Source organism: Oreochromis niloticus, linkage group LG5, assembly GCF_001858045.2.
Source record: "Oreochromis niloticus isolate F11D_XX linkage group LG5, O_niloticus_UMD_NMBU, whole genome shotgun sequence".
NCBI lineage: Eukaryota > Metazoa > Chordata > Actinopteri > Cichliformes > Cichlidae > Oreochromis > Oreochromis niloticus.
In genome coordinates, this window is record NC_031970.2 from 37,291,125 (window position 1) to 37,306,107 (window position 14,983).

General features: G+C 40.2%; 2 protein-coding genes across 6 annotated transcripts in view; one reads left to right on the top strand and one right to left on the bottom strand.

The window, feature by feature from the left end:
• Positions 1-1,712: 1,712 nt before the first annotated feature.
• Positions 1,713-9,791, bottom strand: barx1 (BARX homeobox 1). Of its 2 annotated transcripts, XM_019358568.2 has the most exons (6): positions 9,580-9,791; positions 9,350-9,462; positions 4,419-4,731; positions 3,019-3,298; positions 2,445-2,529; positions 1,713-2,211 (listed from the first exon to the last, which is right to left on the bottom strand). In XM_019358568.2, the coding sequence occupies exons 3-6, from the start codon at positions 4,618-4,620 to the stop codon at positions 2,047-2,049; spliced, it is 732 nt and encodes a 243-aa protein (XP_019214113.1). In that variant the 5' UTR covers positions 4,621-4,731; positions 9,350-9,462; positions 9,580-9,791; the 3' UTR covers positions 1,713-2,046. The 2 variants fall into 2 exon arrangements, with proteins under 2 accessions (XP_019214113.1, XP_019214114.1); XM_019358569.2 differs by lacking the exons at positions 9,350-9,462; positions 9,580-9,791 and adding an exon at positions 6,286-6,571.
• A 166-nt stretch (positions 9,792-9,957) lies between these two features.
• Positions 9,958-14,983, top strand: part of ptpdc1a (protein tyrosine phosphatase domain containing 1a) — a 26,199-nt gene continuing 21,173 nt past the window's right edge. For 2 of the 4 annotated variants that reach the window (XM_019358565.2, XM_003446514.4), the window contains exon 1: positions 9,958-10,174. The gene's annotated coding sequence lies outside the window, so the exon portion shown is untranslated. Of the gene's footprint in view, positions 10,175-10,247; positions 10,352-14,983 lie in introns of those variants that run through there. The other 2 variants (XM_019358566.1, XM_025907554.1) reach the window with 2 other exon arrangements.

The following is a 14,983-nucleotide window of genomic DNA, read 5'->3' on the forward strand; positions in this document are numbered from 1 at the left end:
TAGGATTTATTCAGTAGGATTTACATATTTAACTCCTAAACCAGTAATGTTTGTTATTTCTATTTATCTTGTACTTTTTACCCATTTTAGTTATTCTTATTTCAACTGGTTGCTTAGCCATTTCAGCTAGGCCACATTTCTACCACTCTTCTTTGTTTCTTTATCCATTAGTTTTACCTGTTTATCTACTACATTTAGCTGTTTCCTACAGTATTCAAATGTTATTTGATCTATTACAGTTAGCCATTTTTGAGCTATTTGACTGGTTGCTTAGCTATTAAATGTTGCTTAGCTACTTTTGCATTGATTTTAGCTTTTTATCCACTTATTGTAGTTTGTTACAGGATATGCTTTTTAAAAAAATATATGTTTGTCTTTTGGCTACTTTTAGTTATTTTAGAGCTATGTGAACTGCATATTTCATCAATAACCAATTTCCCCATGTCACCCTTCACTGCTTCGGTTATTTCAACTTTTTATCTGTTATTCGTTGATTATCTTACTTTTAGCTAACCACCCAGCTAATAGTTTTACTTAAATGTGGCTGTTGTGCTATTTTCCACATTCACTCTGAATTTTAAATTAGTCTTATTTTTAGTCTTTGAACTAAAACTTTGAGTCAAAAAAAATGAACCTGGTATATTAACCAGTATAATATAATTTGTAATAATAATAATATGAAAATACTGTTTTTTTATACTCATGTAGCATTTGTATTTAGAGGCAGTGAAGCCTGAGAGTGTTTAATGCGACGAGCCCGACGAGTGTCCGGCGGAATTCTCAATTCTAACTCACCATTTATTTTTTTTATTAAAGACGCAGTTCAGCGTTTGTTTTTCTCAGGTTGATCAGTTGAAAAAGCAAGAAAATGCATGGAAATGTATGGTTTTAATGAACAGGGAGCCCATTTATAAAATACGGGATTAGGTCCCCGAAAGCGACGTGACAGCAACAAAGAAGAAAAGAAGAAAACGTATTCAAAATAATTCGCTGGTCAGCTACGCGTTAAAGTAATAATGTGTTCAGCAGTTCATGTATATATATATCTATCTATCTATCTCTATCTCTCTCTCTCTCTATCTCTCTCTCTCTCTCTCTCTCTCTCTATATATATATACATTTAAATATATTCCGGCATTTTTGTTTTATGTATTTACTTATGTATTTACCTTTGTCTGTTCAGTGTTATCGTTCAGCTTTGGTTTCTATTATAATACTACTACTACTACTACTACTAATAATAATAATTATTATTATTACTTCGCAGTGGTTCTTCCTGTGCAGTCCAGATCTGTCAAGTTATTAGCTTTTATATATTCTGATTAACATGTTCAAGATAAATTCAAGCTAACGATACTGTAACATACTCGCCGGCATTGGCATTCACCCAAACGGACCTGATATCCTACACTTCATGTAAAACGAGACACATTTTGTACCCCCCCCCCCCCCCCCCCCAATGCCGCTACATGGAATCATGACATTACCACAGCAGGACACACAGGTAAGAGGCCCAAGAGCAACTTTTCCTAAACCTGAGCGCCTTCACGCCCCTGTCTCTGTTATCTGGAGCTATGTGAGGAATCGCTGCGAGCTTGTCTGAATGTGCAGATATCCATGTTAGGCGCGTGTGAACAGGGCCGCGCGGGGCCGGTGACGCCACGCTGTAGTAAAGGCTTATCTTTAACCTTTGCAATAAACGGAGAAGAGCCTTAGTGAAAATATATTTAATAATTAATCAAATGCAAAGTTACACAAAGGGAATGCAGGACAGATAAGTGAGAGCTGATCCTTAGAATATAAAGAGTTAGACCTACTGCAAAGATTTGAGTCCCCTCCTCAACAGCAGCATCACGAGGGAATGCCACAAAAACGCCGGGCTGCTGGAGGATGTCGCCTCGTGCACGTTTGGTTTCTGTAGGGCTTTTTTTTTCTTTTTCTTTTTCTTTTCTTTTTTCGCACCAGGTGGCCGTACGGTCCAGCAAAAAAATCCCCCTTTTTTCAGGCACTCTGAGCGTCCCACAGGTTCATAGATAAAGAGGCCGGTCATTCCTCCTGAGCGTTCTCTAAGTGGGAGCTGGAGCCATCTGGCCGGTCAGCCTCTGCGGTGGATCGCTCCTGCTCAGAGAGCTGCTCGCTGCTGGGGATGGAGTTCTTCTTAGGGCGACCTTTGGGCTTGGTCGGGGACTCCAGGCCGCCGCCCTGCAGCACCTGCGGGAGAAACTCGGTTTTAGCCTCAGAGCACAGACGGTGACTCATACACGTGATTTGGCGTCCTTCACAAAGCAACACACCAACATATTCAATACGACCCAAAAAAAAATACTACTGAATTTATTCCGCTGAATTGCATTTGAATGGAAAGAATGGAAAGCAGAAGTATGTCTTTACTTTTGCGTTGAGCTTGCATGTTAAACAGACTGTAGTCTCGCCAGCCAACTTACAATTTTCTTCCATTTCATCCTCCTGTTCTGGTACCATGTTTTCACTTGGAGCTGACTCAGACCGAGAGACTCTGCGAGATCTATTCTGTAAGACACAAAATCAAACATATCATTAGAAGAAGAAAAAAGCAGTGTGGACCACACTTCCAAAGACCTCATCAAGTCACCACAGAAGGATAATAATGAGGTTTTATTGATACCTGTTGCAGCTTGTAATAGCCTCATTTCGCTTTAGCTTTCTAAAGGTGGAACGACCCAGATCAAATGGAAGCTCTCACCACTACCGGCCACCGTGAAAGCGCTCAGGTGTGGTTTGAGCAGCCAGGTTAAAGCAGCAGTTTTTGATTAAAAACTGCACGAGGTTCGTTCGTTTAAACACACACTCAGTGTTTCAATGCAAATAGGAAACAGATCATAAAGACATGAATTTAGCATCATTTTAGTGATTTCAGAGAAGCTTTGCAGTGCTGTGAAGCAGTCTGCAGGTTACAGGCTGAGGCGGAATAAATCCTACAGTAAGTCCCAAGAAAGCAGCTGTCTTTATCGCCCTTATCCTCGGCGGTTTCCTGCGCACCTGTCGGGTGTAGAAAGGTACTTCTGCTTCTCGAATCGTTTCTCCAGGCCCATCAGCTGCAGCTCGGTGAACACGGTGCGGCTGCGGCGGCCCTTCTTGGTCTTGCTGCCGGCGTCGGCTCCGTGCTCCAGCTTCCCGCGGAGGTGGAGGTCCAGTGGCAGGTGGTGGGACGCCGCGCCTACCTGCAGGCCCGGGGCCGCGGACAGGAGCGGGGAGCCCAGCGAGCAGGACAGCGGGGACATGGGGAACTTTAGGAGGCTCGTCTGGTCGGCTTTAAGCACTGTGAACATGCCGGTGAAAGGAAACATCATATTACCCACGGCAATGAGGAGCAGATTTCAAAACGAGTTGGCTTTATTTACTCGCTGTTTTCGAGGAGTGGGGACCCAAGGGGAGCAACTACGTAAACTACAAATGGACCTTTAAACTCGATTGCCTGATCGTTTAAGTTAGGCAGCTCTCGGAGGCTAAACGAGCTCCCTGCAAACGAAAAGTCGTTTTAATATTGTGTGTTTTCTGCAGAGGACGCATGTGACAGCACGTACACGCTGGAGCAGATTTCAAAGCGCTGCTGCCACACGGACAGAAAAGCATGAATGACGTAGATACGATTAAGTTCCACTTATTTCTGATACCAAACATTATAAGCGTGGAAGATTAGAATAAGGCGTCTGTATTATTGTGTTATTGTCGTTAGACATGTTTGGCCGGCCCCCTTGAAAACTATATTCTTTTTCAGAGGTTAAAGGTCACATGATGTGAGCATTAAACGAAACAAAGCACAGCTTCAAGCTTTAAAAATTGGAGTAGCTAATGTGAATATTAAAGAGCCCTGAAATTATTATTAATAATCCGGTAAGGAATTAGTCATTCTCGTTCTGTGACTCGAATCGGAAAAAAAGGCAAAAGCAGTTCTACCCTAAACTGAATATATAATAATAATAATAATAATAATAATAATAATAATAATAATAATTATTATTATTATTATTATTATTTCTAGATATTCATCCATCATATTCAGATAACGTCACCGAGCGCTCATCAAAAGAAGAGCTAAGATTAACATGAATCTCATCGGGTAATCCACACTTTAACTCATTTAAGCTTCTAATATGTTTTTCTTTCTTATGTTATATTATGTTTCCTAATCAGATAAAATCCATTATTTAAAAACTTTACAGTAATTAATTTTCATAAAGCGCCTGCCTTTTTTTTTGTTTACAGTGTTACTTGAAAAACAGCGATAGGAAAGGAAACATTTCCCCCATGCCTACATTTGTAATTAAATGTTAAATTCCCTTTGAATATTTCGCTATTGTATTAAATATTAATGCGTGTATTATCCCGGTGTGTTTTTTCCACACCGCTATGAAAGACTCATTCATCTTTTGCCTTACCCAGTTGGTTGTGGAAAGGCCGCGCGGAGAGTAGAGCTTGTACTCCGAATTTGAGCAGCTCCCCGGCCGGAGCCGAAGCTTTGTGCTCCGGGTGATCTGTGAGGATCTCCTCTATCATGAAACTCCTGTAGCGATGAGTTCTGTGGTCTGCATGAACATCCGGAGGATAGTAATGCGCCCCCATGTCCAAAGGATGCTGCATAATCTGGCCGTGCGGTCACCGGAGCGCGTTCACCGATTATCACTCCCTTTCAGTGGCCCAAGCCGGAACTCATATTCCCTCTGTTGCGCTGCTGTAGTCCGAAGATCAACGCTGTGGGCAAAGTTATCCTGAGATTTAGGATCAAGGCAAGTATTGAGTACAGGTTGCCGACTTTTTCTGTGCGCCTGCGGCTCCTGGTTTCTTTTTCTCTCTTTTCTTTCTTTTTATTTGTTTGTTTGTTTTTTCTTACGCTCTACTTCTGTCCAGATTTGATCCCATGTGGAGCATAAATCTGGAACCGAAAGCAAACTTTTGACCCCAAACCCCCCAATCCTGCCGCGTTCATGCCCGGTCCCTGCGTGTGAAGCGTGGAGCTCGGAGCTATTTGTCAGGAGCGGAGCTCGTCACCTTGGCAGTGAGTTGAGGAATAAGCTTCGGGTTTTAAGAGTCTCGTCATAGCTCCACCTCTTCTCAGGGTTTGTGTGCTGTCTGCCTTCGCTGACCCAAAGTTACATGCAAAGCCACACTTGTCCTGCATGGATTTATGCAAAAGGGAAGAAAATAAGGACCTGAGAGGACGGGCCTGCAAGTGACTTTTATATGTTATTAAAGTCACGAGCCTGGAGACTTGGAGCAGTTAGTGTGACACTGGAAAATGGAACAGAGAGCTCTTAAATGTTTGATATGTGATGCTTTTTCATAATGCGATAGACTTTTTTATTCATAAGCGATCTGTTGTTGGTTATTACCCATATTAGGCCATCGCATTAAAAGCATTAATTTTTGGCTGTAACGCTGTTGCCAATAAATAATCAATAAATGAAATTCATCTCATTTTCTCTACTGCTGTGTCTTTAATATGGTGCAATGAATGTAAAAAAAAAAAAATAAATGCCGCAGATATGATTCAAAATCATTCCTGTCTCATCGCTGAGGTGAGACATCTCCGGCATCTTCATTTTTCACTATTTTTTCTCTAAAATTGTGAAAACCCTCCCACAGGACAGCTTCAGCGGCTTTTAAAGGAGCTTGGTCGCACTGTGTTTTATTCGACAGAGCGGTAGAAGTAAAGGACAGTGTTTCACATAGCATTTGTTTTAAGTTAAAGAACAGGGAAAAATAGCTAACGGATCATACCACTGTGAGGCATAGCGTTTTCCAAAACTTAAAAATGTGTTTTATTATTATTATTATCATCATTATTATTATTATTGTTATTATTATTATTATTATTGTTAGTAGTAGTAGTAGTAGTAGCAGTAGTATTTATTCATTTATATTTATTATATATTTTAACATTATATAATTCTATTTACTCTGATGCCTTTTAATCTGATGATTTTTATATCTGGAAAGTTTTTAACTGAAACAGCTATGATAATTATTTTTACAGATTTTCTTTCTCTCTCTCTCTCTTTAAAAAATACGTAAACAGCTCTAAACAGAAAATCTAAACATCCACCACAACAAAAGAAATGATCAGGAAGTAACAATAAGCGTATTGAATATCCATTAATCTGCAAAAGATTTTAACCACTTGTTGGTTTCAGTTCGCATTCTTAAATCCACAGTCGTGTGAATGATAATTCCCGAGAGCTCTGCTCGATGTGCATAAAGGCACCGGGTCAGAAGATTAGTGCTCTGTGTTCTCACAGATCCTTGTACCTGTCAAATAGACTCTGTGTGGCAGCGTACTGATCAGAGCTGATGCTATTTCAAAGGTAAAGTGTGATAATGATTCAGCTCTGCACACTGCAGGTTGTTGGGTAACAACTTCCCCCTGGTGGTCATTTTGGAGATTGCAGATTATGCTCCTTGATAACGTTTCTGCAGTAAAAATAAAGAAAAAATACATAACTGACAACACAAGTGACATGTCAGGTTTCTGTATTGCGTGTTTCTCAAGCCACCATATGCTTAAAGCACCTCCTACCTTTAGATGTTTCTACTGCTGCTCTCCACAGTCACAAACAGAGGTTTTGCTTTCCTCACCTTGTATGTTTTCTTAACATACATATTTCTCACCAAAAATAACAAAACAAAACAAACAAACAAAAAAACCCCAATGTGAATATTTTGTTCTTTTCTGATGGAAAGTTTTCACTGTTTTTCATTTTCAGAGAACGACACACTCAACTGTCATTTATTAAAGCAAAAACTAAATACAGATGATGTTTTCTGAACAATATTATAGTTGTAGTGCACAAAGTAATCTAAACCATATTCAGATATCTAACTAGCTAATTGGTCTGGCTCATTATTTACAATGTGAAGATATGAGTGATTTCTTGAATCTTTACATAGTCAAACTAATAAATTGTATTTAGGAAAAACAAGGCGAGTTCTAACAAACAATATGCTACCACTAAATGAGAAGAAACATTAAAATTTTTTGAGAAAAAAACATTTAATTAAAGCTGCAAGCAGTGTTATGAGGGCCCTCGCACCCTCCGCCTGTCGAGGCACGCTCAACACCTAAAACCAGCACGTCCGATCTGATGTCACATTGATGGAATTCATGCATTTAACCACCAACTAACATTTCATCTCATTCAATCATGATTATATTCGTCCCACTAGGTGGCGCTCTAACCATTACTGACAAATGGCATAACAAACATTTCCGAGCTTGAGTGTCATCATAACTGCGACGTTTGGGAGAGATTGGACATTGTGTTTTTGAGTGACAGCAGATTACTGCTTTTTGGCGAGTGATTGAAACTCCACGTGCCGCCATGACCACCCCGTTTCCCTGAACGTAAAAAGCTTCGCAATTTAACATCACAAAGGTCTTTAGATTCCACACACTGGAGATCGCGTCAATCTGATGAAATCCCTTGGAGGAGTTCGTCACAGAACGGTGCCTGAAAATTGGGGAGAATGTCGCCAAAATTACACATTAATTTTAAAATGGCTGACTTCCTGTTGGATTTGGGATATTGCTCCAAGAGACTTTTTTTGTACAGCTTGATATCTCCTATAAACTTACCAGGTTTCAGACTCATACATAAAACACAGAGCAGGGGCTGTTGTTTTGAAATATTGTAGGGGGCGCTGTGGAGCCATTTTGCGCTATTTAATGAAAATGATCACATAACGAGAAAGTCCTCATCACATTGGAGGTGTGGCCCAAATTTCAAGACTTCTTAAACTTTCCAAGCCCCTCAAAAGCCACTTCATTGTTCATGGTGAACCGCGTTGCCACCAGGGTGCGCCGTTCAGTTTATAGTCACAATTTTCTCACTGAAGCATCATGAGGTGATATTCACCGCTTTTGAAGTGGCCACGATGAACCTGTGAAAATCAGTACAACAAAATGAAAGACATGACATTTCCTGTTCCCACTAGGTGGCGCTCTGCGTATTCCTGACAATGGGCATATCAATCTGTTCAGGGCACGTCTGACATCACACTTGTAAAGTCTGGTTCTGATCAGACTGGATTTCATTGAGTTACACTAATTTGTTTCTTCATGGCGAGACATCAAAGTTCGCCATGCTGCTGGGGTCACACCCTTTCGCGAAAAGTCAGTTTTCGCTGTAACCCAAGACCAACTCCTTAAGGCTTTCCTGGAGAAATTTGAGGCTGCAGATGTCACCCATTACAATACTGTACCCCAAAGTGTAAAACATGTCATTTCCTGTTCCCACTAGGTGGCGCTGTCCCTGATGTCAAATATGGCTGTTGAAAAATGTTTAGGGTTGGAGCCTTATCATATGTGTGCTCTTTGGTCCATATCGGACAATGTACGAGAGACGATAAGATTTTCATGGCGAATCATCGAAATTCGCAGTGGCGCCACCGCCTCACCGTATCCCGAAAAGTCAAAAGCTCCGCAATTTAACATGGCCCAGGTGTGTAGTTGACACTGACCAAATATGAAGCTTATATGACCAAATCCCAAGGAGGATTTCCCAAGGAAAGTTCGAGGCATGGAGATGGCAAAATTAGAGCCAAAATGTCACCTTCACTTCCAAATGGCGGACTTCCTGTTGTGTTTAGGACATGGCCATCATAGACTCTTTTGTGCGTCTCCTAACGTTAGATATGTGTTCCGACTTTCTTACATGTAGGTCATACCCACACCGGGGGCTTGCGTTTTTCATTTTTCTAGGTGGCGCTACTGAGCCAATTTTCCCTGGACATGTCTGTGGACATTAAAATACGTAAATTTTCACCAGACCTGATGCGTGTGCAAAATTTCATGAGTTTTTGAGCATGCTTAGACCCTCAAAAGGCCAATTCATTTGCCGAAATAATAATAATAACAACAATAATAATAATAATAATAATAATAATAATAATGATAATAAACGGAGCAGATACAATAGGGCCTTCACACTCTCAGTGCTCGGGCCCTAATAATGGCTCACTCATTTCAGACAATGAAGCAGATCAGTTTCTTCACAGTTGATCACACTGACCTTGATTTTCTATAGACAAAACTTAAAAGAACATCACAATACAGTCCCTGTTCAGTATACACACCTTATCCTATGTAGTGTACCGAAACAATGTCCATTTATTTTTCTAATATAAAAAGAGCATCATCACCTTATCCAATTTTTTCATTTGCTGACACTGATACAAAACTCAACGTCTTACAGGGTATAAGTGAGTTCAGCTACAGAAATGTTCAGAATGATTTGTGTGGTAGCTCATAGTCACTGTCAAATATCACTCATGATGACTTTTTGCTGGTTTGTATGTTTGTATTTGCTGTTCTTACCTTCCTTTACCATGCAGCCTACCTGCATCACTATAATAAACAGCCACTAGGATGTCTCAAGGATCATCTTTCTGTTATCCCGCTGAAGCAGCAGTGTGTCTGTCGAATGAACTCTGTACAAAGAAAAGAAATCTGATTTTTGCTCTCCTAACCTTTACCATATCATTTTTCTGAATTTAGGCGGTCATTTCAACGGCTAAAAATAATTGCTGGTACCCAGTGATACTTACATTGTAGGTATAGTGGAACAGGGGAGTAAAAAATAGACAAAAGCAACTTAGCACTATAGCTAAATATTGTTTTGTGTTTGTTTTTTCTCTTCTTCTCTTTTGCCTACATTTTAAGCACCATTAGTTGCTAAGTTCTTTATATACTGAAAACGATATCTTAAATTTACATGAATAATTGTGAAATTACACCACAGGTGAAATTCTTTACAGTTCTACATCCGTTATACAGTTCCATTGTTTTTTTTTTATTTTTTTGTTTTTTAAATTCTATCGCAATAGAGCCCAGATGCCTTTGTTTTCACTTTGGGGACAGTGGCTATGTAGCTTCTGGATAAACAAAACACCAGACTACAAAATGCAAATTGAGGGGGTGCTCGTGGTCACGTGACGCAACTGGATCGTTCCCCACGACAACGTGTCAGGTTGCTAAGTTAGCTAGGAAGCTAGCTGCACTTAGCTGACCAAATGATGTTGTTCGAAGAAGAAGATGCCGCTTTTCGACGTGCCAGCGATAAGACTGTTAGCTGGAAGAGATGAATCGACTATGTCAAAAATTGTAAAGACAGCTACGTACTCGGACGACAGGCAAATAACGGTAAGCTGGGCCTTTTCTAGTCACTGTGCTGGCTTCAGCTATTACAGCAGAGTAAGCTAATCAGCTAGCGGTAAGTCCTCATCTTGCACCATCAGCACCACCGGGCCAGCGTTACCCAACGCTCCGGAGTCTGTCCTGGCCAAAACAACAGTGTGTCTCACACAAGTTCTGATACATGTAAGATAGTGCTTGTGATGTTTAAGCCAATTGCATCGTTCATAACGATAATATTAATGTAACCATTAAGACTGTTAGCCAAGCGTTAATTGTTAACGCTGATAGCGGGACCGAGGAAATCAGAGCTATAACCTCAGCAACCGCTGACAGCACGCTGTTTGTACAGGAACAAATCCACGTTTTATATCAGGGTGCTAACAGCAATGAGGGCAGGAGGTAGATGATGAGCTCAGCAGGTCAGCGTAAAGATTGTCTTGAAAGCTTAGGAAGGCAGCATGTTCACGTTGGTGTGAAAAAAAAAGAAACTTATCAGTGTGCTGCTATGTTTGCTCAGACGGTTATTAATATTTAATGACAGAATGTAGTTCTGTTTAAATGTGCTCACTCCGGTAAATCTTTCTTCATCTTCATTTTAATGCCAGGCTCATTTAATAGCCGGTATTTCTTCAGTGTTAAAAGAGTGAAATGTATGTTATTATTATAAAATTTTGACCGGCCACTTATCGCACATGACGATAAAACCATTGAAAGCTTACTCAAAATGCAATTTGATGACATGACAGCCCAAGTTTCCTGAAGAAAAACTCCTCCACAGACTCTGGATCTGTGTATGTGACATTGCCCACTTATTCTTTCAAACAATATAGTTTGAAGGCAGATATTATGTGCACCTTACTGAGGCAAATGTGGGAGTTAATGATATTGATACTACTGAATTGTTTTGCCTGATTCTGGTTTTCAAGCAAGAAATAGTTACTTCCTATTGTACACCTCAAATAAGTGAATGTTATGAGGCTCAGTGCTTAATCTGACCAAGCAGCACCTTTAAAGGTGGCATTTTTGGGCTCTGATGATCATTGTTTTCCCATTATGTGACATTTGTTGATTTTAAAAACAAAACAAAAAACAAGCTGAATAATCAGCAGTGGAAATGCTAGTATATCGCCTTACTAATTGTTGCTCAGGACATTTAAGACCTCGCTGTTTCACAGACTTGCCCTCAAGAAAGATCATTCCATGGCTCTAATTGTGTTATTTATGACTCTCACTCATAAAGGTTGTCGGTGGTCAGGGGTCATTCATAATTCTCCTGTCAGACTTTTCCCTGTGTTGTGTGATTCTACCAGACAGAAGTGACTGGGTGTGTGAAGTGATTAGTAAAATGTCCCACTGGGGTTCTGTAGCTCTCTGGTTTAGCTTGTTAATGAGTGACAGGTGAAAAAGGATGAACACCAGCTCTTAGCCTGACAGTAAATTGAGCATTGTGCTGTTTGGAACATCATCCAGGTTTGTGATCAGACAGTCCAAAAAAATTGATCTCTTGTCTTTCCCTAATCACTTTCCTTGACTTTGATGGAAAATATTATGAGGTGAAGAAAATCCTTAGAGTATAACTCACGCACACTAGTCTACCTAATAATGTGACAGTGGATGTTTTTGACATAGATCTGCTCTGTTGAAACTAATGTCCTGAAGGGGGATTATGAAAAGCTTATCTTAGGTACTTAAGTGTCATGCCATTTTCTTAGCGTGTTTTTCATGTATAAGTGAAAAATCTCATTTATCAGGTTGTATTTTCTTAAAGGAATGTATAGAAAGTGAATTGAGATGTTTGTCATCCTGAGGTTAGTTGTGCACTCTGTTGACTCGTATGTTCTCTTCCTGTTGGAGAGAGATGAGAGATGATTTCATTAAATAAAGGTCTGAAATATCATCGTTCCACATGCATTTTAATTCAGTGAAATGGATTTTGAAGTAGCCCAATAGTTGTATTAGTGTCTGTATATAGTGGCTGTCAAATAACAGAAAGTACAATTCAACAGTATTTCAACAATGCTTATAATCATTTTTTGAAATCGACTGGAGGAACTCTAATAATTGGGTAGCTGTAGCTCAGTCCCTGGCTCCCCCAGTCTGCATGCCAAATATCCTTGGTAAATGGTAAATGGCCTGTATTTGTATAGTGCTTTTACTTAGTCCCTAAGGACCCCAAAGCGCTTTACACTACATTCAGTCATCCACCCATTCACACACACATTCACACACACTAGTGATGGCAAGCTACATTGTAGCCACAGCTGCCCACTGACAGACGCGAAGCTGCCTGACACTGGTGCCACCGGGCCCTCTGACCGCCACCAGTAGGCAACGGGTGAAGTGTCTTGCCCAAGGACACAACGACCGAGACTGTCGGAGCCGGGGCTCGAACCGGCAACCTTCCGATTACAAGACGAACTGCCAACTCTTGAGCCACGATCGCCCCTTGGGCAGGATACTAACCCCAAGTTGCTCTGTGATGCATCTATCGGAGTATAATTATGTGTGAATTAGGGCTGCTCGATTATGGCAAAAATGATAATCACGATTATTTTCACTGAAATTGAGATCTCGATTATTTGACGATATTTATTTAACAATAACAATGTATTGAATAATGGCTTTAAAGATTGTCAAAAAATAATATAAAATAGTGTGCAAATACTGATTACAGTGCAAATGTTTGCAATATAAAAAATAAATGAAAAATGTAAACATCTATGTTTAGTGAACTTCAAAATACTGCACAATATTTGATCCACGTCTGACTCCACGAACCCATAATGTTTCCACCAATGTTCCCTCAAATATTTCATGTGTCTGAGCGAACACACAAACTCCCTGAGCGTCCCTTGGACCACTGTGAGCGACATCAGACGTGTGCACTGTGGTCACGCCAGCATCGAATCCATCCAGGTTACATGGTTTATTAAAATAATCAAATTACAGCATTTACATTTATGTTAGACTACTTTTAATTAACTGCTTTAGCCCACTTACAATGAAAATTTAAAAAAAATCCTGTTCATGACCTGTGTAGTATGTTAACACTATTGGAAGTAAAAATAACTTGAACTCCAATTTTGAAAACACAACTTTCTTTCTTTTCTTTTTTTTTCATAAAGCTCTGACTTGTATTATGAGGATGAGTCTGTGGTCTGGGAGAGAGTCTGTAACTCTGTCTGCCAAATACAGTATATAATGACCAATGTTGGGCAATTAATTATATAGTTACTACTTCAAAAAAGTAACTCAGTTTGGCAAACAACAACGTTTTTTGCAGCTATTTATTTTTTTTAATGCAGCCAAGGCGTTTTTAAATAAACATTTCAAACTATTTACAGAACAATCAGCTGTTCTGCATCAAATCTGATGCCACACAAATTATTTGTGCCACTCCAAAAACTAATTTCTGTCCACTATGAGATAAAGGAGAACAACAGCCTGATACCTGCAGGCCTGACAACAGGAGATGTATCACTGCTGTAACACCTGTAGCATTCAGCAGCCGCCTCATTGTTCTGACACACCAACAAAACTATTGACTACACTACACACTAACTACACACTAACTACACACTAACTACACACTAACTACACAAGATTTGCGCTAAACGTCTCAAATCTCTCACATCTCAGAACACCGCCGTCACTCCTAAAACTTCCCCCCGTTTCTTAACAACTAGATGCCATGTTGCCATATCATTTTTTGATTGGTCGACACGGTACTTTTTTCGACCAATAGGAAAGGGTGGGGGTTTTTGGTTTTGGTTTTGCTCACAGGTGGAGAGTGCTTTCGAGCGCTTTCCTTATAAAACGCCGTTTTCACCGTTTCTTCCCGCAGTAAATATAAACAACGATAGTATTCAGGAAGAAAACCAAACATTGCAGATATTTTTATCATAACTCTGGTTTTACGTGGCCGATCAACACAATTTAAAAACTGGTATAAAGTCCACACTTTTTCCGTCAATTGTTCCGTCTGTCCTGCTCACATCTCCAATGGTTGTACACATTGTCATTAATGTGGCTTCACTGCACATCAGCCACGCCGCTTTGCTACCTAGAACACCGGTGTCGGCACATAAGGACGCTGTCATAGCCTGTCAGCGACGTTGATTGGCTGCGTATATACGAATGTGAATCGCATTATTGGCTGGACTATGGGATAAGGTGGCATCGTTCTAATCCCATACAGGAGCAGCCAGTCACTTACTGACTAACACTGCAAAACAGAATTGTTGAAGTTTTAATTTTAATTTCAATTCAGGTTAGATTTTTTTTGTGCGCAACACAGATTTTCTGCGCTCAGAGACCGTGCCAGCAGTGCGCAATTGCGCACGTGCGCAGCTTAGAGGGAACATTGGTTTCCACACCACTGAAGTCGTTTTACCTCTTTTCAACCAACGGCATTCTTTCTTCAGCAGCCATTATCCTCTCCTCTCCAAATAACTTCTGCTTAGCTTTCCGAGCTTCCCTCGGGTCCTCTTAATTGTTGTGACGCGTGTTCGAAACGCAAAGAGGTGCGCTCGATTTGCCACACGGAGCAGCGCGAGAGTAAAGCATGAGGGAAGTGCTAATAATCGGCTCAGTCATTTTTAATGATCGTTGAAAACCCAGATCGTAATTGAGCAGCCCTAGTGTGAATGTTAGCTAGAAAGCACTTAAGTTGTTTTAAGTTAAGTGTTACTTTAATAGTGTTTGCATTCATAAATTTAAAAAAATAGCGCTTTTGAAAAAGTTTCCCGGTTTCTTCTTTTTCCTTACCTACATTTTACATATAAACCATCTCAACAGGAGGAAAAGGAAAAGTTT